This window comes from Myxine glutinosa, chromosome 2 (genome assembly GCF_964187855.1).
Source record: "Myxine glutinosa chromosome 2, kmMyxGlut1.1, whole genome shotgun sequence".
In the NCBI taxonomy this organism is placed as follows: domain Eukaryota; kingdom Metazoa; phylum Chordata; class Myxini; order Myxiniformes; family Myxinidae; genus Myxine; species Myxine glutinosa.
In genome coordinates, this window is record NC_136262.1 from 184567515 (window position 1) to 184594102 (window position 26588).

The window sequence follows — 26588 nt, forward strand, 5'->3', positions numbered from 1 at the left end:
CATACTATGACATAACTAATGTTCTAAGGGGCCTACGTGTTGCTTGTGGACTAACTAGGGGGCAAACCTTTAACCTTTAATGATGTTATATGTACACTCTCAAAACCGCAACAGTATTTTAACTTCCATTTATGCGTAAACGTCTGTTAGCTCTTTTAACAATGGAACTGACATGTGCATCCCATTTCAAATCTGTCTGAATGAAGATCTTATGGTTGTTCGTACCTGTAGGGGGCGCTGCACTGTAGCTGACCCAGCGTGACACCGGCTCTTTACTCTTCTGTTGTTTTGTCGCTACTTTGTTTTTTATGATTGTATTTTTTTTTTTTTGGTAAATGGAAGATGGAGATTCACGGCCTTCATAGCTGTTGAAATGGCTTCGGGGTTTTACTGCTACTGCACATGTTGGCTGGTGTCTGTTCTTCACTTGATGGACGTTCTTTCCAAGATGGCGTTGTCATGTATACTCGTGAAGCCTTGCTGAGCCTGCGTTTCAGTGGTATTGGTGGTGCTGTGCAAAGAGTTTAAACTTTGCATTGAATGGTGCTTTCAGAATTAAGGAAAATAAAAATCGAGGTTCTTGTGGAGGTCTTCGTCAGCGGCTTAAACGCAGACACCACAAGGTACCCTTTCCTGTTTTGGCTTTGATTAACTCCCCCTTGATGAAGAATACAATTGATGAATGAACTGGATGCCCTCCTGAGGTTTGACTGGTACTATCGGACTTCATCTCTGGTGTGTTTCACCGAGACATGGTTTGGTTAAGGGGATGACATGTCCTCCGATGGATTTGAGATGATTAGGGCCGATAGAGACGTGTCATCGGGAAAGGCCAAAGGTGGCGATTTGTGTATGCTGGTGAATTTGAATTGGGCCAAACATTTTACGGTACGTGAAGGGTACTGTTCCGAGGACATGGAGATACTGACAGTGTCTTTCCGACCCTACTACCTGCCATGGGAATTTGGTCATTGCACTATTATTCTGGCATACGCAGTACGCACCGGGGCTGGACTTTAAATACGCATCGGAACGAATCGCAGAAAGTTATAATGGAGCGACCACCCGTTCAGTGGATCATTCCATTCTGATTCTTGGGGATTTTAATCGATGTGACCTCTGAGGAGCTCCGTCAGCTCAATCAGTGTGTGAATGTTGCTACCCATGGTAACAGGGCATTGGACAAATGTTACGATAACATTGAACATGCTTATGTAGCGAAATGTGCTCCTGCGATCGGACGATCAGACCATAAGGTGGTCCATCTCTTGCCTACGTATAGACCAAAGGTGAAGAGAATGCCGATTCTGTGCAAGGCGGTTCAAACCAGAACGGCGGAGGATAATGAACATTTGAAGGGCTGTTTCCTATGCACAGACTGGGATGTATGTTTGCACTCTTGTGATGACCCTGATGAACTTACTGAGACTATCAAAGATTATGTGAAGAAGAAGATGAAGAAGAAGCATGCATTCCTGAAGGAGGATGACTCCACCCTCAGGGTGGTGAAGAAAAAACTGCTCTGTCATCGGCAAATGTAAACGATCGTACAAGGATAAGATTGAAGAACAACGACACGATGGTGATGCTCGTAACGCTTGGAGGGGACTCAGACATATGATGGGCATGAATGAGAGGCGAAAGGATGGTAGATTGCCCACTAATGTTCCCAATTCCAAATTTGTGGATGAATTCAGTTACTTTTACGCTAGATTTGATGCTCCGGGAAACTGAGTAAAATGTGAAGCTCTCTGTGAGGATCTAGATACTTGAGCGTGTCCCATACCGGCAATTTGTGAACCCGATGCCGTGAGGTGTTTTAGGGGGTTGAGTAAAAGGAAGGCTTGTGGTCCAGATGGCATTATGTCTTGTATTCTGAAAGAGTGCTGTTTAGAGCTTAGTAATGTTTTACTCGATTGTTTCAGTTACTTTTAGCTACTCATACTGTTCCTATTTGTTGGAAAAAGTCCATAATCATTCCAGTGCCAAAAAAGGTTCACCCAAGGCAGCTCAATGATATATAGACCTGTTGCCCTTACCTCCATCTTGTGTAAATGCATGGATAAATTGATGGTGAAGTTTATAACATCCGATGTAGCTTCTAAATTGGATCCTCTACAAGGATCCATCTCTTAGATACCTAAATTGAATAGTTCACGTACCTTTTGATGGAAATACTGATGCTGTGTACAAGAAATCGATGCAAAGATTGTATCTTAAGAAGCTGAATTCATTTGGTGTTGGCTCACGTGTGATGCGGATGTTGACCAATTCCTTACTGATCAGTGTTTTGTCATTTAATTTGATTTCCTGGTACCGTTATCTAAATGTGCAGAATAAGTCACGATTGAGAAAGGTCATTACACTGGCATTTAAAGTGGGTGGGCCTTCAACCAGTGTGGAGTCTCTATTCTTACGAGCATTGAAAAGGGAGTCTGTGCAGGTGTGTACTGATGAAAGTCACTTCTTGCGTGGACTTTTTGAAAAACTGCCATCAGGGAGGCACTTTCGTGTTAGGAGGATGAAGAAGAACATTTTTAAAAAGTCATTTGTATCCTGTGCAATTCAAATGCTAAATTAAAATTAAAATTCTTAACCATTTTGCTGTTTAATCCATCTTCCATATTTTATATCTTTTTATTTTGTTTTCTTATTCCCTTTGTGTTTTATGTTTTTTATGATGGTTAACTTATGGTGTCACCAAAGAATAATTTCCCCGAATAATGAACAATAAAGATTATTATTATTATTATTATTATTATTATTATTATTATTGTCGTGCGAATCCCTCCGGTTAACACCAGGGACCACGGATGGCTCAAACGGATTTAATGGAGGTGACGACCAAGCACGGATTTGACTATGAAGCGTGGGAAGAAGAAGAAGAGGAAGAAGCGGGAAAAGCGCTTACCTGGAGCGCGCCGACTGCAGCTCCGGTCCTGTAGGGAATTAACAAACTCGAACAACCCAAGATTTAATGTACAAAAATAGAGATTTATTCAACGGAACCCGATACAATGAAGCGCGATGGTATATATATATAATAATAATATAAGAGTGAGTATACATCTCTCCACTTCTCGCATCCTCATCTTAATGAAGCGCGATGGTAAATAAATGATAATCCTAAATTGGGATCCCACACACCAGACTCAACAACAGGACACAGGAATGAATGAAAGGAAAATAAAGCGTTATGGTGTGTATTTATGAAATGTGGTGCGTCTTAACTGTCCGTCTGGTTGTGTCCGCCGTCCAAACGCGGCTCCGTTCGGCCCCGCTCGTGCGCCACCAGACCTCGAATGACCCGCTCACCCCGGCCTCGTCTGTTCAGCGGCATGCCTCGCCCCAAGCTCCAAATCGATCGCACACGAGGTCCCGCCCGCTCACAGCACCAAAAGCACCGAGCACCACGAAGATGGCAAACCAACGACCACCAGGGACCTCCCAAGACCAAGAAGGGAATCGTAGAGACAAGAGACCAGCGAGGAAAGAGAGAGACAGAGCCCAGACGAGTCAGAGAGGGACGTGCAGCGCAAGAGGGAAAATGTAGTCCGGCACGCCCTTTTATAACCTGCGGCGGTGACGTCAGCCTTGGCGCGCCACCCAATCAGCGCCTCGTAGCCTCCCGCCGTTCACCGAACCTTCTCGCATCTCTCCACGTCACCGCCGCTACTTCGCCCCAGGTTCACGCCTTCAGCGCTGATTGGCTGGAGGTTCGCGCCAGCCAATCACAGGTAGTTCCCTGTGGCGTGGTCACAGCTTGTCTTTGCGCGATGTTACCAGGCCAGCTGATGGTGCGGCCGGCGGCAGCCACCCGGCGGTGCCCCGCCCTGGCTTCTTGCTCGTCTTCCACAGTCTTTGTAAGGGAAGGGAATTAATTACTGTGTGCACTAAAGGGCCTATCTAAGTGTTTATAGGAATGCGTTGCCATAAGGGACAAAGGAATTATTACCAGGTCTGACACACAAGGGGGTGTTATCTTATTCCCTACACTATTTAACACCCGAACATCCTGGTATGTTCACAGGTATACTCTTATCTCGACAAACTGCCTAAAAACACAACTTATTACAGGGTTGATTCCTTATCGCAACAGTCGGATACCTACCTATACAGATCTATCTGACTCTAGATATTCCTCTACCCAAATTCATAACATTATTATTATTATTATTATTATTATTATTATTATTATTATTATTATTATTATACCCAGCAATTTATTGTTATTACAAAACATACAAAGCTTTCATCCGCAGCTTGATGGAATACTGCTCTCCCTTCTGGGCTGGTGTTCCTGCCTCACACCTAGCTCGGCCTCACACTGTAGAAACCAAGGCTTTTGAGATCATTGGTATCTCCCACGATTAAGCTTATTCTGAGGGTCTTTCACACTCACCACAGGCAGGTTGGTGGTCTTTCTATCTTCTACCAACTCCTCTTCGGCCTAGCTCCCCCAGCTCTGTCTGTGATCTGTCCCCCAAATATTCCTGCAGGATGCACAATATTTGCCAGCAACCCTCTTCTGGTGAAACTGCCAAAATCAAGACTCTCTGCTCACCTTCACTCTTTCATTCCTCTTTTTTCTTGGTTCTGGAACAAACTCCCACAATCTCTTCAATCCCACTCCTGCCTCCAGGTCTTCAAAACAGCTGTTCACCGCCATCTCTTATATTCCCCCATCCAAAACCTTGATCTTTTCTACCCCCATTAATCCACCCCAAACGCACCTCCATCAATTCTCTGTTTTCTTTCCTGAAAGCCCCTGCAGTGTCCATTTTCTTTATCTTGTGTACCCTGCCCCAGCCGTCTCTTCCACAGATGTCCCTGTTCCCTACTGTTGTATTTCCCTCTCTCTCCTCTCTCTCCACTCTCTGCAGGAGGGAGGTGGGGTATGAGTAAGGTAAGAAGTTGGGTGGGGAGGGGGGGGAGGGGTAGCAGTGGGGTGGGAGTCTGGAGGGGGATGGGTTGAGAGGAGGAGATGGGAGGAGGGAGGGAGAGGAATGAGGTGGTATGAGGAGGGGAAGTTGTGGGGTGGGATGAAAGAGTGGAAGGGCTGGGAGGAGGAGGGACCTGGTGGTGTTGCCGGGCAAAGCCGAGTACCTTTGCTAGTTCAATTTAAGTAAAACAAAGATTTTAACTCTTGTAAAAAAAATAAAAATAAAAATTGGGGGAAGTTTACCACTGCTGATAATTATTTACCGCTGAGTTTTACCGCTGTTGACACCACCTTATTTAACATGTTATGTTAGTTTTTCATGCCTGTTGTTTGTCTCCTTTGTGATGTCCTTAAATACAGTATGTTTCCTGTTTGGAATGATTTTGTTTTATTGCCGGACAGGCAGACAGAGTACAATGTTCTTATATTATTCCTCTCTGCGCATATGTGATCAGGACAAATTCAGAGCCAGAGTACTGTTGTACTTCAGGTTCGTTTTCTGATTCATGTTCAAAATATGACATTCAATTGAAATTAAAGTTGTTCTTCGATCATAAACTGACATTTGTAGATAGATAGATAGATAGATGGGTAGACAGACTGACAGACGGCCACGGTCGCGTACGTAATAACTGGACCTGCGCTATATGTGCTCCCAATACAAATTTGTATGCACTCCCAATTCAAATTCGTATGCGCTCCCAATACAAGTTCATAGGCGCTCCCGATACAAGTTCATAGCAAAGCGCCTCTCCCGCAGAAGTCCTCACAGCCCTTTGCTTCAACCAGCCCTCATACAAAGCGCAAATCGTGCAAGTCCTCTTGACGCCAGCGCTGTTGTGCAAGTCCTCCCGCACGAGTCATGTTTAAGGCCTTTTGTGCGTGCGCTTATATAGGCACGCCCTTACCACGCCCTGTCACGCCATGTCACCCGAGCCCTGATTGGCTGGTGGCCCTTACCGCTGCTGTCTCCACCGCTTCACCCTCGACGCCACGCTCCTCCCTCTCTCAGGCCTACCTCGTGTCCCTTGACTAGTGAGCATCCTAATGCGAGGTGCAATAGCCAAAATGGGGCGCGGGATGGATTCTGCCCAACGAGGTAGATTTGGAGGGTGGAGGCAAAATGAACGGGGCCTATCTTATTTCTTTTACACAACGCAGATGATACTGGGGAAATGGCCTTATCCTCACACATACTATGACATAGCTAATGTTCTAAGGGGCCTACGTGTTGCTTGTGGACTAACTAGGGGGCAAACCGTTAACCTTTAATGATGTTATATGTACACTCTTAAAACCAGGGGGCGAAGGTCCGACCTCTCCTTCCTCCCCTCGAATCGCGCCGTTTGCCGCTTTCGCCACGGCACGGCACCGACCATACAGGGGCGGGGCCCGGCACGAATCGTGCACGCCTCCGCGGCAACGATCCCCGCCGGCCCCCGCAGCACACAAATAACACCACGCCCTGAGAGCTCGTGTCGGCTGTACGTCGGCCTAAACGCTGCCCCGGTCTGCGTCGATGCCCGAATCGCATTCTCACACCACGCGACCCGTTTCTTAGTCGTACACCGAGGCGCTCCAGCGCCTCCCATACATTCCACACATTTCGTCACTGCACTCACTCGTGCATACCACCCAGGCGCACTCACGCCGCTCGCACACTCCATTATTACACACTCCTCTGTTACACACTCCGTGACACACCTGGCCATCGCACACCCTCACGTACACTCTCCCGTTACGTACTCCATAACAACCATGGGTGTGCACTCCTGCACACACCCAATCACTCTGGTGTGCACTCCCGCACACTCTCCTCGGCCATTGCACACTCTGTCGCACTCTGCACACATACACTCTGTTGTGCATTCATTCTCACTCTCGGTTTCGCACTCGCCTGTTACACACCCGCGCTTTGGTGCACACTTTTTTTTCACACGCGCGCGCCATTCACTTTCACACAGTGCACCACGGACCTTCCACGAGCGCCCGGGTGACGTCGGGATCCCAAGCGCGCGAAAAATGTTTTCGCGCCAAACACTTTCGCGCCAAACATTTTCGTGCCATACACAACCCTACTCACCTTCGGGATTCTCTTCTCCTCCCGCACCTGCAAACTTCCACTTTGGTTAGGCAGCACGACATCACAATGCGAATGCAGACTGAGTACATTCCATTTCTTCCCTCAATTTCATCTCTGATTCTGCCGTCTCCTCAACCCCAATTTCAATTATAATTTCTTTTTCTTTATTAAGCTCGACGACCGCTGGCGCACATAAAATAAAATTTTCTAATTCGGCGGCCGTTGGCTTTTCCATACCCCGAGTCGCGATTTCTATACCGGTCCACTTAACTGTGCTTTGCTCAGGCTCGCTTTCCCCGCGTTTCTCACATCGCGTTACCCCGTTGCGTACCAATGCGACCCTCCCGCTCGACCTGCGCTCAATGCCTTTCCCCATCTCTTTTATTTGGCCACCTATTCTGTTTCCAAACCCCAATAACCCATCTTTCATTTCTTTCATTTCCTCATCCAAGTTGTTTTCCAATTCGTATTTTACCTCTTTCAATTCCCGGGTGGATTTGTTACTTTGGGCGTCCATTTTATTTTCCAAATTATTTAACCCATCTTTCATTTCTTTCCTTTCCCGCATGGCTCTGTTCCCCTCCAGTTCTATGGATGCCTGTATTTGCGCCATGAATTGTGCCATGTAGGCTTGCAACAAGTCCATAACCTCTACTTGCACAGCGGCGCGGCCCTCGACGCCATGTGCGAGGCGCCGCCATTTTCTTCACCTGCCACCCCTACTGCTGCACCCTCATTAATGCTCTCCTCTTCTTCCCATTCTTCCCGGGGGTCCTGGGTTATTAATTCTAATTCCTCCTCTACCTCCTCTACCTCCTCATTTACCCCCACCGACATCCGACCGTCTTGGCTATCCATGGCACGATTTGAATTTGGATGTTAAAACTAAATTTTGGTCGCTCGTAATTTGGACCAAATTTGTCCAAAAAAATTTGGTTTGGGTTCCAAATCCCAACTCCCCGACAACCAATTGTTGCGGCCAATATGCAAAATTGGTGTCCAAAATTTGGTCGAAAAAATTTAGTCCCAGGTTCCGAATCCCCACTCCTGACTACCAAATGTTGCGGATCTCTGCGCCGGCCTTTCCCCTTACCAAGGGGGGATTAGTCCCCTTGTCTTTGACTAGCCGACGGGATCCGGGGCTATGACGTTCCTTCCGGACGGCGTTAAATGGGGTTGTAGGCCGAATTCCTATTACCTAAGTACCAACGCCGCCTAGGAAGCAAGGAAATAAGCCCCACCCGAATCACGGTTATAGGTGGAAACGCCGAGCGAGAGCGAACTGTGACCCGAGCCGTTTACCAAGGACTAGATCCCGATCCGAGCAGTTCCTATCGTGCCACGCTTGCCCAATGGAGGAAATCACTGATACGGTCGAATCAGGAAAGACAGGAAGAACAGATGGTTTATTTACACTATGCACGTATATACAAGGATCGGATGTAGAGACACAGTGCAGCTTAATTACAATCTTAACTTTTCCCAGGACAACGGGTCCGTTTCACACTCAGACACACTCGCACGGGGTTGTAGACGAACGGGGCGATGGTCCGGGGATGGCGTCCAGGCAGTCCGCTCCGGTCCCCGACTCGCACCGCGAAGAAGATGGTCAGGGCGGCAGAAGCTCTCCGCGGGTTGTTGGCGCGGATCGGACAGTTATGGGGCGAAAGGTAAGGCTGGCTGGGCGGTTACTTGCGGCCACGGTCGCGTACGTAATAACTGGACCGGCGCTATATGCGCTCCCAATACGAATTCGTATGCGCTCCCAATACAAATTTGTATGCGCTTCCAATACAAGTTCATAGGCGCTCCCAATACAAGTTCATAGCAAAGCGCCTCTCCCACAGAAGTCCTCGCAGCCCTTTGCTTCAACCAGCCCTCATACAAAGCGCAAATCGTGCAAGTCCTCTTGATACCAGCGCTGTTGCGTAAGTCCTCCCGCATGAGTCCTGTTTAAGTCATGTTTAAGTCCTCCCGCATGAGTCATGTTTAAGGGCTTTTGTGCGTGCGCTTATATAGGCACGCCCTTACCACGCCCTGTCTTGCCATGTCACCCGAGCCCTGATTGGCTGGTGGCCCTTACCGCTGCTGTCTCCACCGCTTCACCCTCGACGCCGCGCTCCTCCCTCTCTCAGGCCTACCTCGTGTCCCTTGACTAGTGAGCATCCTAATGCGAGGTGCAATAGTCAAAATGGGGCGCGGGATGGATTCTGCCCAACGAGGTAGATTTGGAGGGTGGAGGCAAAATGAACGGGGCCTATCTTATTTCTTTTACACAACGCAGATGATACTAGGGAAATGGCCTTATCCTCACACATACTATGACATAACTAATGTTCTAAGGGGCCTACGTGTTGCTTGTGGACTAACTAGGGGGCAAACCTTTAACCTTTAATGATGTTATATGTACACTCTCAAAACCGCAACAGTATTTTAACTTCCATTTATGCGTAAACGTCTGTTAGCTCTTTTAACAATGGAACTGACATGTGCATCCCATTTCAAATCTGTCTGAATGAAGATCTTATGGTTGTTCGTACCTGTAGGGGGCGCTGCACTGTAGCTGACCCAGCGTGACACCGGCTCTTTACTCTTCTGTTGTTTTGTCGCTACTTTGTTTTTTATGATTGTATTTTTTTTTTTTTGGTAAATGGAAGATGGAGATTCACGGCCTTCATAGCTGTTGAAATGGCTTCGGGGTTTTACTGCTACTGCACATGTTGGCTGGTGTCTGTTCTTCACTTGATGGACGTTCTTTCCAAGATGGCGTTGTCATGTATACTCGTGAAGCCTTGCTGAGCCTGCGTTTCAGTGGTATTGGTGGTGCTGTGCAAAGAGTTTAAACTTTGCATTGAATGGTGCTTTCAGAATTAAGGAAAATAAAAATCGAGGTTCTTGTGGAGGTCTTCGTCAGCGGCTTAAACGCAGACACCACAAGGTACCCTTTCCTGTTTTGGCTTTGATTAACTCCCCCTTGATGAAGAATACAATTGATGAATGAACTGGATGCCCTCCTGAGGTTTGACTGGTACTATCGGACTTCATCTCTGGTGTGTTTCACCGAGACATGGTTTGGTTAAGGGGATGACATGTCCTCCGATGGATTTGAGATGATTAGGGCCGATAGAGACGTGTCATCGGGAAAGGCCAAAGGTGGCGATTTGTGTATGCTGGTGAATTTGAATTGGGCCAAACATTTTACGGTACGTGAAGGGTACTGTTCCGAGGACATGGAGATACTGACAGTGTCTTTCCGACCCTACTACCTGCCATGGGAATTTGGTCATTGCACTATTATTCTGGCATACGCAGTACGCACCGGGGCTGGACTTTAAATACGCATCGGAACGAATCGCAGAAAGTTATAATGGAGCGACCACCCGTTCAGTGGATCATTCCATTCTGATTCTTGGGGATTTTAATCGATGTGACCTCTGAGGAGCTCCGTCAGCTCAATCAGTGTGTGAATGTTGCTACCCATGGTAACAGGGCATTGGACAAATGTTACGATAACATTGAACATGCTTATGTAGCGAAATGTGCTCCTGCGATCGGACGATCAGACCATAAGGTGGTCCATCTCTTGCCTACGTATAGACCAAAGGTGAAGAGAATGCCGATTCTGTGCAAGGCGGTTCAAACCAGAACGGCGGAGGATAATGAACATTTGAAGGGCTGTTTCCTATGCACAGACTGGGATGTATGTTTGCACTCTTGTGATGACCCTGATGAACTTACTGAGACTATCAAAGATTATGTGAAGAAGAAGATGAAGAAGAAGCATGCATTCCTGAAGGAGGATGACTCCACCCTCAGGGTGGTGAAGAAAAAACTGCTCTGTCATCGGCAAATGTAAACGATCGTACAAGGATAAGATTGAAGAACAACGACACGATGGTGATGCTCGTAACGCTTGGAGGGGACTCAGACATATGATGGGCATGAATGAGAGGCGAAAGGATGGTAGATTGCCCACTAATGTTCCCAATTCCAAATTTGTGGATGAATTCAGTTACTTTTACGCTAGATTTGATGCTCCGGGAAACTGAGTAAAATGTGAAGCTCTCTGTGAGGATCTAGATACTTGAGCGTGTCCCATACCGGCAATTTGTGAACCCGATGCCGTGAGGTGTTTTAGGGGGTTGAGTAAAAGGAAGGCTTGTGGTCCAGATGGCATTATGTCTTGTATTCTGAAAGAGTGCTGTTTAGAGCTTAGTAATGTTTTACTCGATTGTTTCAGTTACTTTTAGCTACTCATACTGTTCCTATTTGTTGGAAAAAGTCCATAATCATTCCAGTGCCAAAAAAGGTTCACCCAAGGCAGCTCAATGATATATAGACCTGTTGCCCTTACCTCCATCTTGTGTAAATGCATGGATAAATTGATGGTGAAGTTTATAACATCCGATGTAGCTTCTAAATTGGATCCTCTACAAGGATCCATCTCTTAGATACCTAAATTGAATAGTTCACGTACCTTTTGATGGAAATACTGATGCTGTGTACAAGAAATCGATGCAAAGATTGTATCTTAAGAAGCTGAATTCATTTGGTGTTGGCTCACGTGTGATGCGGATGTTGACCAATTCCTTACTGATCAGTGTTTTGTCATTTAATTTGATTTCCTGGTACCGTTATCTAAATGTGCAGAATAAGTCACGATTGAGAAAGGTCATTACACTGGCATTTAAAGTGGGTGGGCCTTCAACCAGTGTGGAGTCTCTATTCTTACGAGCATTGAAAAGGGAGTCTGTGCAGGTGTGTACTGATGAAAGTCACTTCTTGCGTGGACTTTTTGAAAAACTGCCATCAGGGAGGCACTTTCGTGTTAGGAGGATGAAGAAGAACATTTTTAAAAAGTCATTTGTATCCTGTGCAATTCAAATGCTAAATTAAAATTAAAATTCTTAACCATTTTGCTGTTTAATCCATCTTCCATATTTTATATCTTTTTATTTTGTTTTCTTATTCCCTTTGTGTTTTATGTTTTTTATGATGGTTAACTTATGGTGTCACCAAAGAATAATTTCCCCGAATAATGAACAATAAAGATTATTATTATTATTATTATTATTATTATTATTATTATTGTCGTGCGAATCCCTCCGGTTAACACCAGGGACCACGGATGGCTCAAACGGATTTAATGGAGGTGACGACCAAGCACGGATTTGACTATGAAGCGTGGGAAGAAGAAGAAGAGGAAGAAGCGGGAAAAGCGCTTACCTGGAGCGCGCCGACTGCAGCTCCGGTCCTGTAGGGAATTAACAAACTCGAACAACCCAAGATTTAATGTACAAAAATAGAGATTTATTCAACGGAACCCGATACAATGAAGCGCGATGGTATATATATATAATAATAATATAAGAGTGAGTATACATCTCTCCACTTCTCGCATCCTCATCTTAATGAAGCGCGATGGTAAATAAATGATAATCCTAAATTGGGATCCCACACACCAGACTCAACAACAGGACACAGGAATGAATGAAAGGAAAATAAAGCGTTATGGTGTGTATTTATGAAATGTGGTGCGTCTTAACTGTCCGTCTGGTTGTGTCCGCCGTCCAAACGCGGCTCCGTTCGGCCCCGCTCGTGCGCCACCAGACCTCGAATGACCCGCTCACCCCGGCCTCGTCTGTTCAGCGGCATGCCTCGCCCCAAGCTCCAAATCGATCGCACACGAGGTCCCGCCCGCTCACAGCACCAAAAGCACCGAGCACCACGAAGATGGCAAACCAACGACCACCAGGGACCTCCCAAGACCAAGAAGGGAATCGTAGAGACAAGAGACCAGCGAGGAAAGAGAGAGACAGAGCCCAGACGAGTCAGAGAGGGACGTGCAGCGCAAGAGGGAAAATGTAGTCCGGCACGCCCTTTTATAACCTGCGGCGGTGACGTCAGCCTTGGCGCGCCACCCAATCAGCGCCTCGTAGCCTCCCGCCGTTCACCGAACCTTCTCGCATCTCTCCACGTCACCGCCGCTACTTCGCCCCAGGTTCACGCCTTCAGCGCTGATTGGCTGGAGGTTCGCGCCAGCCAATCACAGGTAGTTCCCTGTGGCGTGGTCACAGCTTGTCTTTGCGCGATGTTACCAGGCCAGCTGATGGTGCGGCCGGCGGCAGCCACCCGGCGGTGCCCCGCCCTGGCTTCTTGCTCGTCTTCCACAGTCTTTGTAAGGGAAGGGAATTAATTACTGTGTGCACTAAAGGGCCTATCTAAGTGTTTATAGGAATGCGTTGCCATAAGGGACAAAGGAATTATTACCAGGTCTGACACACAAGGGGGTGTTATCTTATTCCCTACACTATTTAACACCCGAACATCCTGGTATGTTCACAGGTATACTCTTATCTCGACAAACTGCCTAAAAACACAACTTATTACAGGGTTGATTCCTTATCGCAACAGTCGGATACCTACCTATACAGATCTATCTGACTCTAGATATTCCTCTACCCAAATTCATAACATTATTATTATTATTATTATTATTATTATTATTATTATTATTATTATTATTATTATACCCAGCAATTTATTGTTATTACAAAACATACAAAGCTTTCATCCGCAGCTTGATGGAATACTGCTCTCCCTTCTGGGCTGGTGTTCCTGCCTCACACCTAGCTCGGCCTCACACTGTAGAAACCAAGGCTTTTGAGATCATTGGTATCTCCCACGATTAAGCTTATTCTGAGGGTCTTTCACACTCACCACAGGCAGGTTGGTGGTCTTTCTATCTTCTACCAACTCCTCTTCGGCCTAGCTCCCCCAGCTCTGTCTGTGATCTGTCCCCCAAATATTCCTGCAGGATGCACAATATTTGCCAGCAACCCTCTTCTGGTGAAACTGCCAAAATCAAGACTCTCTGCTCACCTTCACTCTTTCATTCCTCTTTTTTCTTGGTTCTGGAACAAACTCCCACAATCTCTTCAATCCCACTCCTGCCTCCAGGTCTTCAAAACAGCTGTTCACCGCCATCTCTTATATTCCCCCATCCAAAACCTTGATCTTTTCTACCCCCATTAATCCACCCCAAACGCACCTCCATCAATTCTCTGTTTTCTTTCCTGAAAGCCCCTGCAGTGTCCATTTTCTTTATCTTGTGTACCCTGCCCCAGCCGTCTCTTCCACAGATGTCCCTGTTCCCTACTGTTGTATTTCCCTCTCTCTCCTCTCTCTCCACTCTCTGCAGGAGGGAGGTGGGGTATGAGTAAGGTAAGAAGTTGGGTGGGGAGGGGGGGGAGGGGTAGCAGTGGGGTGGGAGTCTGGAGGGGGATGGGTTGAGAGGAGGAGATGGGAGGAGGGAGGGAGAGGAATGAGGTGGTATGAGGAGGGGAAGTTGTGGGGTGGGATGAAAGAGTGGAAGGGCTGGGAGGAGGAGGGACCTGGTGGTGTTGCCGGGCAAAGCCGAGTACCTTTGCTAGTTCAATTTAAGTAAAACAAAGATTTTAACGCTTGTAAAAAAAATAAAAATAAAAATTGGGGGAAGTTTACCACTGCTGATAATTATTTACCGCTGAGTTTTACCGCTGTTGACACCACCTTATTTAACATGTTATGTTAGTTTTTCATGCCTGTTGTTTGTCTCCTTTGTGATGTCCTTAAATACAGTATGTTTCCTGTTTGGAATGATTTTGTTTTATTGCCGGACAGGCAGACAGAGTACAATGTTCTTATATTATTCCTCTCTGCGCATATGTGATCAGGACAAATTCAGAGCCAGAGTACTGTTGTACTTCAGGTTCGTTTTCTGATTCATGTTCAAAATATGACATTCAATTGAAATTAAAGTTGTTCTTCGATCATAAACTGACATTTGTAGATAGATAGATAGATAGATAGATGGGTAGACAGACTGACAGACAAAGTGAACCAATTTCTTCACCTCACTTTCACTTCTTGTGCTCGGAGTAACTATAGGATCCTTTAAATCTCCACTTCACGGCATGGGCAAAGGATGGAAAAATGACGCACAGAAACTGGATCTTTTCATATATGAATTTTTAGCCCCGATAAACAAACTCATATATATGTCGAATTTTTTTTGGGGGGGATACAACATCGATGCTCGTGTAAGAGCTAACATTAATCACAAAAAACGGACACATAAAACATATAATAAAGGGAGTGGGAGACAATATGAGGAGAGAGAGGGAAGCACACAAGTACAACAGAGAACAGGGACATCGGGAAATCTGTCGGGTGGAGGAGGCATGGGAGGGGTTGGGGGGGAAGGGGTATAAAACACATGGACATTGCTAGGACTTCCAGGAAAGAAGTCGGTATTTCAAAAAAGTGGATCTGGGGTGAATTAATGTGGGTAGAAAAGATCAAGGTTTTGGATGGGGGAAGATAAGAGATGGTGGTGAACAGCTGTTTTAAATACCTGGAGGGAGGAGTGGGATTGAAGAGAGTGAGGGAGTTTGTTCCAGAGGCGGGAGTAAAGAGGAATGAAAGAGTGAAGGTGAGCAGGGAGTCTTGATTTTGGCAATTTCACCATAAGGGTTGCTAGCAGATCGTGTGCGACCTGTAGGAATATTTGGGGGACAGAGCACAGATAGAGCTGGGGGAGCTAGACCGGATAGGAGTCTGTAGAAGACAAAGACCACCTACCTGCCTGCGGTGAGTGAGTGAAAGGCCCTCACAATCGGCTTCATTGTGGGAGATTCCAATGATTCTGAAAGCTTTGGTTTCAACAGTGTGAAGCCGAGCTAGGTGTGAGTCAGGAGCACCAGCCCAGAGGGGAGGGCAGTATTCCATTGAGCTGTAGATGAAAGCATTGTATGTGGTGAGGAGCTCAGGTGTGCCAAGAAAGGACTTCGCACGGCGGAGGATGCCCAGTAGCCGACTGGCTTTGGAGGCCAGATTGGAAATGTGGTTTTCCCAGGAAAGACTCCCTGCTCATTCCTCTTTTCTCCCGCCTCTGGAACAAACTCCCACACTCTCTTCAATCCCACTCCTCCCTCCAGGTCTTTAAAACAGCTGTTCACCACCATCTCTTATCTTCCCCCATCCAAAACCTTGTTCTTTTCTACCCCCGCTAATTTCACCCCAAATCCACTTGAGACCCAAAAGCTTGAGTGACAGAACTTCTTGGAGAGGATTGTTGAGAAAATCATACATATATCATACATATAGCAGCAACAACCAATTCATAGAGCATCAATACACTGCTTAAAATCGTTTATAAATAAATTGTGACAGACCCGCTCTGTTTGTTGTGATTTTAAATATCTCCTAATCCAATTTATGCTTCTTTCTTTTTTAGCATCTCTCAGCATTGTACTGCTGAATTATTAATCCCTTTTTGATTTCGATTTTCATGACAAATTCCATAAACGATCTCATTGTGTCGACTCGAAAGGTCAGCTCTGCTGCATTGCATAGATATTGAGAAGAAATAAGGTAGATCGGAATTCAAATGAAAAGCACTTGAATGTTATGATGGAATTTGAGCCTAAAGATCTGGCTTAAGCCCAAAGACGTCACACGTTGCCCGCCGGGCTCCTTTAATTTGTATGGCTAGGGCCTTTTGGGACCCAGGAGTTAGAAAGATGCTTAACGCCCTGCCTGACGTGTGCGCAAGTGAAAAGCATGCAGTTGTCATGATGTACTTTTGCTTTGCTATCACAAAAAATGATGTGGCAGCATTTTCCAAAAGCCGTGCCAGAGTAACACCGATTGTCTTACCGTTCGTTGTGTGTGTACAGCACTATGTTGGAGGTAATGCGGCGCTCATTGCCGAGAAGCTGGCAAAAGACAACAATGTTTCGGTATGTTTTTTGTTTTTTTTGTGGAATTTCACGCTTGCTCTTTGGATTAAAATACAAGTCCAGTTGAATTTGAGGGTAAATGGAAAAGCCTATTTAATCACAGAATATTCATGTTAGCATTGTAGATTTGTTGTTGATAAAATGATAAGTAAAAAGGTGACACTCCTATTGTTTTGATATTTTTAGATATTGAACTTTCCTTGAATGAGTAGGTTACTGGTAAAACAAACATAGTTGCAGCAAATGAGTAAGAAGGCAGCATGAGATGTACTGTACTCTTTACAGAGAGTTGGTGCTGCCGGAGCAGTTTCTTGGCAAGGATTATGAGGGGTGGTTTGCCATTGCCATCCCAGCAGCCAGTCAGAGCAGGAATTTTGTAATTTGTTCATGGTCCAGGTGATAGCCTGCCTACTCTTCTTAAAGGACACTGGGATCTGTATGGTCCACCAACTAATGTCGGCAGATGGGACACATTGATGCCTCGCCCTGCCTGAGACACATCCGGATGACAGTTTGTAGCCTAGTCTGGATTCAAACCAAGGTGAAACCACCTTTACTGTTGCACCTACCTCTTGATTGCTGTTGACAACAACATGACTGTCCTTAAACGTAGGGTACTCGCTGCTAGTTCCGCACGTGTTTGGTTAAGGCAAATTGACAAAGCTGGCTCATATCACTCAGAGTTTAAGCACATGTAAATTATCAATTATCCTGACGAGGTATATTTTGATTCACCACTTCTTTTCCTTCGATGAAGTCCTCCTCCCATGCTGTGGATATCTATTGGGGCACCCAGATAATATGAAGTCCTTCTATAAAAAAAATAATCATTCGTCATTTTTAGGTCATTTCATCTTGATTTTCGAAGAGATGAACTTATAAAATGGGTTGTGATCTCCAGATGTCTGTTGATCGACCGTTAACTTTTTGCTATTTTTGCTGCTCCTCCCTTAACACCCGGCTGTTTGTTCTGAAACTTGACACAAGAATACAAGACAGTAGCCCGCACAATCGCTCATTCTTCGATTTTCTGATTTTTGATCATGGGTGCTCCCAAGGGGTGTTACCCCCTGAAACTTCGGATTCATACTCGTCCCTTAATTACCAACCGATTGCTCTGAAACTGATGTCCTTCTACTTGATGGTCCACAGGATCACTAAGTCTTAGATTTTTCGTTTTAATTTTTTGGTTTAATTCGGTTCGTGGGGCTCCTCAGAGAGGGATAGGTGGGGAGGGTACCGTAGGTGGGGAGGGTACCCCCTGAAACTTTGGGTCCCTATTTGCCCCTGATTTACCAACCAATTGCTCTGAAACTGGACACAGCCCTTATACCCGATGGTCGCATGATAGCTCGGTCTTACATTTTCCGATTTTGTATTTTTCGATGTTGGATCATGGGCGCTCCATGATTGGTCTGGTTTATGAAACTTCTTTTTCTGATTTCTTCTTGGAAAGACAACTGCCCCTCCCCAGGCGATGACCCTATCTCTGCTGAACGTATCATGCAAGTTATTGTTGCAGGAATAGAGGCTTTTATCTCCTTCTCTTTCAAGTCTGGCGGTCCCACCAACTGTTAGTTCAATAATTCCTGCTCTGTGGCCATTTGTGCAAGGGATGCAGCATATCGGACATGGAAAACTCTTCTTCCTCTGACTCACGTTCAGCTTTCATATCTGCTAGAAATCATTGCAAGCATGTTATTCATGAGGCGAAGCATTCCTTAATCCAAAAGAAATGTGACAACCTCTCATCTTCCACTTATAATCGATAATTTTGGTCATTTCTGTGTGGCCATTGGCAACTCACGGGTGGGCCGTTATGAAATTTGTTTCTTCCCCTCCACTGCAAACTATGGAACTCTTTACATTCCCATGTATTTCCAAACACTTATGACCTTCCCCTTTTCAGAAAGCAGATTTTTTTTTCTCTTTTTACTTCCTCAAAAACTCTTAGACTATTCTCTCTCTCTCTCTCTCTTAACTTTTCCACCAATGCAGCTCTTTTATTTAAGGCCTGGCCTTGATGAGGACGATATTGTCCGTGACATCAATATAATATTCTTATCCTTCTCACGGACAAGCTCTATGAAACAATTTAAATTAAGTCCTTTTTTTTGGTGCTAGGCATTTGATATTCATAGCATAAAATATATTCAAATCAGGCTTAGTTTTACGATGTGTGCAAAAACAATTGAAATTTTTGACACCCCCTCTTTCCTTCTCCCCCCACCCACAACCCCATCCCATACCTTTCCTGTACCAGCGATAAAGCGGCCGAGCTGCTAAGCGAATGCTTTTTGTATCATTCCGACATTCCATTATCACATATCTTAATCTATGTCATTATCTTATCGACAAATCCAAGAGACCTTTTTCTTGTCTGTCCCCTAACCTGGAGGTTGTTGGGATATTGCATTGGCTTCAGCCATTATTATGACATTTCCGAAGTTTGTTGAAAGTAAGCTCAGCTGGCAAGAGAGAGTATAAGATTATTTTGAACCTAGTGGAACGGAAATGTGACGTCTAAAAATTCCGCATCTAAGATTTATTTTCTAATTCAGGTCATGCTTTCTGGGCCAGTGGGTCCCAAGCTACGGCAACTGCTTGACAGCCGCATCGAGGTTCCAGCAGATTCTCACGTCCAGCAAGATGAGTTCCACATCATCCTCGAATACTGCAGTGGTATGGGGCTTCGTACTAATGTCATATTTGAATATGTTCTTGCTTTGGTGCATAATCGTGTCTCTTCGCAAAGTGATGTTTTTCCTTGCTTCAGAAGGTGCAGTCATTTTTTTTTTTCAGTGCACTTTCCTGCTGCTTGGAGTGGCTGCACAGACAGTTTCCCCTATAGGAGGCCTGTGACTCTTTGCTTGAGATATTGTACACCGCTCCTATCCTATGCCATCTACAGAGGCTGCATGACGTCATTGTCGGGCACTGAAGGGGGCCCGACGATGACGCGCACTGAAAGGGGGTACTCAGTTTTCACTCCGGTTTCTTTCTTGCTTTCTTGTTTGTTTGTCCGGGCAATATCTCAGCCATCCTTTGAGCTAGGAAACTGAAAGTTTGGCACAATAGTGAGCATGTGCTTTGGCAAAAATTCTATTTTTTGTTTTATGATTAATCAATTCATTGATTAATTAATCAATTGTTATCGATTTATTAAGTACTTATTTATTTTCTTTCTCATCTGGGCAATATCTCAGGCATATTTTGAGCTAGGAAGCTGATATTCAGACACGACAGTGACTAAGTGATGTGGCTATAAAGGATATTTTCGATTTATTGATTAATCAATTTTTTTTTTTTCAAGTAATGAATTGTTTAATTAATTTTCAAAAAGTTACAGCTTCGGATGAAACACTGGTGGTTGAGGTATGCTATTAGCCAATTGATCAAGAAATTATTTTCTGATTATTATTTATTGATTTTAATTACGCAATTAATCAATCAATTATTGTAAACCTCTCCCTCCCAATGCTGATTGTCTCCATGTTCCGTGCTGGAGTTTATTTATTTATTTGGCATGGGAGTGGTGTACTTTGAATGTACCTGTACTTGTTTTTCTTCTTTTTGTCAACACAAGATGTCCATCGTTTCCCTGTACCCCGTTTTATGAAGGCCCCTTCACGCTCGGACCCACTGTACAGCTTGCCCTAGAGTCCGGACCATGCACGAGTCACATAGTATCGCACTCCACTCACTTTTCTCCCACCTTCATTTTCTAGGGCTGCCGTCTTGGTCGATGTATCACCACGGTCCACCTGAAAGTGCCGCTCAACCCACCCATCACAGAGCCATGCACATTACCTGTCATTCCCCTTCTCCACTTCCCAGAAGATGGACGGATGTTATGTTTTCACCCCTGTCCGTCTGTCTGTCTGTCTGTGAGCAGAATATCTCAAAAAGTCATGGACAGATTCGGACGAAACTTGGTGGACAGTTTGGTTGTGTGACAAAGACGAAATGGTTCGATTTTGGTGAAGATTCAAATCCGGATCCAGATACGAGAATTTATGTGATTCTTCACCATTAGGAGATGGGGCCAAGAAAAGGATATATACTATATAGCATGACATATGTCATTATGCATGACATTATGCCAGAAAAGTTATAGACGAGGTATGACAAAACGAGGTGGATGATTTGATTGGGTGACGAGATTAAGCCGATTAGATTTTGGTTCAGGTTCAGATCCAGATCCGGCCTTTCAGTTGGATACAAAACGTAAAGTGTTCAACTGGCAGAGGTATATGCTTTACTAAGTGCCGTTCTAGTTATTGATGCAATAACCTGTGCTTTGCTTCTGGTTAAGCAGATTTCTTCCTTGCTTGTGACAATCCACATTGATCATGGTGTGATGCAGGAGAAAAGTGGGGAAAATTTGAAACTCCCCATGCCTCACGCTTCATTTTCTCCCATGATGCTGCAAACTCCGCTATGAGTACACTGGAGGTGTTCGTGACGAGTCTCGATTCTTTTAAGCCTGACCTTGTGGTGCTTTCCGGCTTTCACATGATGGAGGGCTTGGGAGGAGATGCCTTGTGGGAGAGCCGATTAGAGGAGGTAATTATTTTTCACTTGGCATCGATGTAATATTTATCTCCTGAAATCTGTGGCCAAGGTGTATTGACTTAGCTGTAGCTTAAAAAAAATTCTGTAAGAGTTCGTACTCTCACCTCAATACTATCATATATATATATATATATATGACTTTTTTTATATTGCTTTCATGTTCTTTGGGAGAGGGTGGAGAGGTCCCTCAGTTGGACATTAAACTAGGCGTCCTTTAGAGGTACGATGGCCTAGAGGTATGCACAATCACGTAAAAGCTGTCTAGCCTGGGTTCAAATGCTGACACAGCTATAAACTGTCACCCCGGTGTTTCACATGCAAGATGATTCATCAATGTGTGTGCTGTCCCTCGGATGGACGTTAAACGGGGGGGACCTGTCTGCTGGCATTAGTTGGTTGACGTTAAAGATCCCACGGTGTCCTTCACGAAAAGTGGGTGAACTATCACTGGCACCATGAACAAATTCCTGCCCTAACCTACAGGGGCACTGCATCAGCGGCACACACATCAGAGCCACAAGCTGCATACAAAATGATGTTGCTTATTATTATTATTATTATCTTACCTGGCAAATAAAAAGGTAACAACAATATTTGCTTTTGTTCATGAATCTTCACCATGGTAAAAGTATAATTTCACATTAAACAAAAAAATCTCCCCATAAAACCATCGGATTACGAGCACAATTTGTCGTGCTCAATCGGTGAAGTTGTGCTCCGATTCTTTCTACAGATGCAAAGACCTCAGTTGTGGCAACAATTTTACCGTGTTATTTTCACCATTTTTTGCAACAGGTGTCTTTGAGCATGAGCCACAGGCTCCATTACTGCAGGCTCTAGCTATTGTAGGGTTACTGCACTTGGCTGCTGGTTGCATAATTCCTGGGGTGCAGCGATGCTGCTAATCCTGAGGTGTAATTTTCCCATAGTACCTGCATCACAATGGCCAATTATTTTGGAAACTTACCACGAGATCTTTAAGTTCACAAGTGAAGGCTAGAAGGTGGGACGGCCACCTTAATGCCTGTTCTAGTCGGCCCTATTAGTCCAGCTTCATAGGCCTCATTAGCGACTTTTTCTTTTTATTTTTTTTTGTATACAAGATCGAGGCTCGTGAAAGAGCTAACATTAATCACACAAAAAGTCAAACCGACACATAAAACACAAAATAAGGGGAGCGGTAGACAAATGGGGAGAGATGGGGAAGGACACAAACACAACATTTCAGAGTAGGGGACATCGATCTGGCAAAACAGATCTGGGGAATGGCGTGAAATGGGGGTGAAACACGTGGTCGAAGAACGAATGAACCAAAAGAACAAAGAAGGAAGTTTTTTTTTTTTTTTTTGTTAAGATTTTAAACAAGGAAGTATGTGGTGAAAAGACTGGGAAAAAAACTGAGAGAACTAGAGTAGCAGGACCACAATCGACCGCTGAGAGAAAACAAAGCCTCCAGGTAGGAAGCTTAAAGAACAACAGCAAGGCCGCAATATTTCGCGGCACGAAATACTCGACCACTCTATACAGGTATGAAAGATGAACACCGATAATCTTCCAAGGGACGCACTATAGGTACACACGTAAGATAAATACAGTTTCGACAAAAATACAATTGTGAACAATTACTTAACTTCGAGCGTGCGTGAAGGTCAGGACAGCTTCGAAAAACCGTGACTTCCCCTACAAGATCTCGCGAGATCTCCAATGTCCACCAAGTACTTTTTTTTTTTTTTTTTTTTTTTTTGTATACAAGATCGAGGCTCGTGAAAGAGCTAACATTAATCACACAAAAAGACAAACCGACACACAAAACACAAAAAACAAGGGGAGCGGCAGACAAGATGGGGAGAGAGGGGGAAGGACACAAAAGAGAGGGGGAAGAGGGGGAAGGACACAAACACAACATTTGAGAGCAGGGACATCGGGAGGACTTGGGGGGAGGTGGGAGAGGAATAAAACATATGAACACTGCAAGGACTCTGGGGTGAATTACCGGGGGTAGAAAAGATCAAGGTTTTCGATGGGGGAAGATAAGAGATGGTGGTGAACAGCTGTTTTAAAGACCTGGAGGGAGGAGTGGGATTGAAGGGAGTGGGGGAGTTTGTTCCAGAGGCGGGAGAAAAGGGGAATGAAAGAGTGAAGGTGAGCAGAAAGCCTAGACTTTGGCAGTTTAACCATAAGAGGGTTGCAGGCAGATCTTGTGCGACCTTTAGGAATATTTGGGGGACAGAGCCCAGAGAGAGCTGGGGGAGCAAGGCCGGAGAGGAGTCGGTAGAAGACAGAAAGACCACCAACCTGCCTGCGGTGAGTGAGTGAAAGGCCCTCGGTGTTGGCTACATCGCAGGAGATTCCAATGATTCTGAAAGCTTTGGCCTCAACAGCGTGAAGCCGAGCAAGGTGTGAGGCAGGAGCACCAGCCCAGAGGGGGGAACAGTATTCCATTGAGCTGCGGATGAAAGCCTTGTATGTGGTGAGGAGCTCAGGTGTGCCAAGGAAGGACTTCGCACGACGGAGGATGCCCAGTCGGCGACTGGCTTTGGAGGCCAGCTTGGAAATGTGGTTTTCCCAAGAAAGATCATGGCAGATAGTGAGACCCAAAAGCTTGAGCGACAGAACTTCTTGGAGAGGATTGTTGAGAAAGTAGATGGGAGGGTTGTCCAGTCGGTCCTTTCGGAGAGACATTGTAAGAGTGTGAGATTTGTCAGGATTGAAAGACATGTTCCACTTGTTTGACCAGTCTGTGATTTTGTCCAGGTCTGCAGAGAGTGAGGAGGCTGCAGACTGCCGATCTGAGGGATGAGGAATGGAGCGACAGAGAGTAGAGTCGTCAGCAAAGAGATAGAGAGGATTTTCAAGAGAGTCAGAGAGATCATTGATGAAGACCAGAAAAAGCACAGGGCCCAGAACACTACCTTGGGGAACTCCAGCCTGAACAGGAAGAGGAGATGAGAGAAACCCATTCAGGGCCACACGTTGACTACGACCAGAGAGGAAGTCCGCCAGCCATGCGTGGAGATTTCCATGGATACCAAAGGAGGAGAGTTTGGTGAGCAGAGCAGGGTGCCAGACCGTATCGAAGGCACGTGAAATGTCAAGGGAGACGGCTCTAATTTCCTGTTTGGCGTTGAGGACCTCCATCCATTGTTGAGAAAGCAGAAGCAGCATGTCCAGAGTAGAGTGACCAGGTCTGAAACCAAATTGATGATCAGAGATCAAGCCATTGGAGAAGAGGAAAGATTTAATATCTGAAGCAATGATGGATTCCATGACTTTGATGATAATTGGGAGAAGGCTGATTGGTCTGTAGTTGCTGGGATCTGTTTTTGCACCTTTTTTGTGCAAAGCGGTGATGTTGGCTGATTTCCAAGCAGATGGCAGATGACCTTGAGCAAAAGAGAGGGTGAAGAGAACAGAATTGCGTACCGTCAAGGGTACTTTAATGAAATTGCACACAGTGTTCTTGTTTGACAGCAATTTAAGAGCTCGAGGCAAGTTAGCACACTTATGCCTTCCTTTGTGTAAATAGTGGGGGGGCCAATGTTTTCCCGTTGAATTCAAATGTTAATTTGTGGACACTGGTTGGGTTGTCTTTAGGGATGATAGAAGTTGTAGAAAAAATATGTCTCCATTTTTTTCAAGTTCTTTATAGCGGCCATTTTGGATTATCAAAATGGCGTTTGTTGAAAACCGAAATTGTCATTATCTTGGCTTCTAAATGACCTAGAGTGTTAATTTTGGTGTCCAAATGTACATATTTGCGGATACTTAATCCAATAAACACACATTTATACACCTACATATGAACAAAAGGGTTCTTATGGCAGCCATCTTGGATTTTCACGCACTTATGCCAACACATATATATATTTTTTTCCATCATTTTCACTTCTAAATCACATAAAGGCTGGACTTTAGTGTTCAAATGTACACTTATAATGTCTTTGTGCAATATTTTTAGTTGGCAGTGTTCATTGTTACATTGAAGGATCTCCATCCTCCTCATCATCAGTGTTATCGATTCCCATGGGGCGCTCCTGACCCGTGTTACCACACACCTCTTCATCTGCCCCACACATACACATCTCAGAACAGTTGAGATGCTGAGACCTGCATGAGCAGTGAGACATGCATTGGGTCTTCTTGCAGTTACATTTGATTAGATGTGTGATGGCAGCTGGGGCTGGAGGGTCCTTGGTTGTGATGGGCACCAGCTGATCTCCTTCTGCTCTCCATCCATGTTCTGTTGGTTGTGGAAGCTGGGGGTCCGGTACATCAGCCTGATGCCACACCATGGCCTGGAAATGTGCACGAGCAATGGCTTCATGTAAAGCTCCCCGTGTTGGTGGCAGCTTCTGTGCCTCTAGCTGTTTCTTGGTAAACAGTCTCCACCTCAGCTTGCCCACATCCACAACTGTAGTACGAGGCTCATACAGCTGGCATACAAATGCCTCAATGTCACTTTCTGTGTCAGCTCTCATCTCCTCAGAGGCCCCAAGGTCATGAAACGCAGATACCACCTCAACAGAGCACCTATTGAGGGCTTGCCAACATGTGAGCTTTCCCTTGCCGGCAAACCGACCAGTCTGGTCTGCTCCCGTGAATGCATGGAATCCTGGTAGGGCTGCAGCCTTCCTGACACCAAGTTCATGTACTATTGGTTCCAGTGAGATTTGCCTCTTCTTGTTCCCCACACCCGTGATGAAGTATGTGTCTTTGCATAGTTCATGGTACCGGTGGAGTGCTAGGATGAATACATCAGTATCAGGTGACTGAATGTACAGCTGTGTTGCACCTCTTCGGACGGCATCTAGACTGTGAAGAAAGATCCTCGTATCAGCCTCCTCCTGGGAGCTACGGAGATGCTGTACATCCATGCAGTTGGAGAAGACATCCTGCCTTGAAGTGACGATGAAGACCTTGGTAGTCCCCTCAAAGTGACACAGAGCTTTCTTTGCCAGATAGACAGTTAGCTCATCTTTGGTGTTGGTGTGCGACAGGAACTGTTTTGCTGTCAGTTTCCCAATCGGGGTGCTGTCTTGAACGTGGTAAGCAGTGGGCGGCTTGCCACCTTGGCGCCTCTCCCGTGTGGCCTCTTTCAGTGAATTTGGCAGATCATATCGGTCAAACACGAGGTGGACTTCATCATACCCGTTGGTCTTGCAGTCCAGTGTTGCATTGAAATGGCCAGCCCACTGGGCACATGTTT

The 26588-nt window shown here is 45.4% G+C and overlaps 2 protein-coding genes across 3 annotated transcripts in view; one reads left to right on the top strand and one right to left on the bottom strand.

The window, feature by feature from the left end:
• LOC144890985 (uncharacterized) overlaps positions 1–26588 on the bottom strand; it is a 532245-nt gene that overhangs the window by 501927 nt on the left and 3730 nt on the right. The window contains exon 2 of the mRNA XM_078772879.1: positions 25438–25659. Coding sequence (XP_078629005.1) covers positions 25655–25659 — 5 coding nt within the window. The 3' untranslated portion in view covers positions 25438–25654. The remainder of the gene's footprint in view (positions 1–25437; positions 25660–26588) is intronic.
• The window catches only part of ADPGK (ADP dependent glucokinase), a 49704-nt gene that overhangs the window by 13042 nt on the left and 10074 nt on the right, over positions 1–26588 (top strand). For both annotated transcript variants that reach the window (XR_013622417.1, XM_068106625.2), the window contains exons 3-5: positions 16745–16807; positions 19369–19489; positions 21174–21373. Coding sequence is in view for 1 of the 2 variants with exons in the window: in XM_068106625.2 (XP_067962726.1) it covers positions 16745–16807; positions 19369–19489; positions 21174–21373 (384 nt within the window). In the remaining variant the exon portion in view is untranslated. The remainder of the gene's footprint in view (positions 1–16744; positions 16808–19368; positions 19490–21173; positions 21374–26588) is intronic.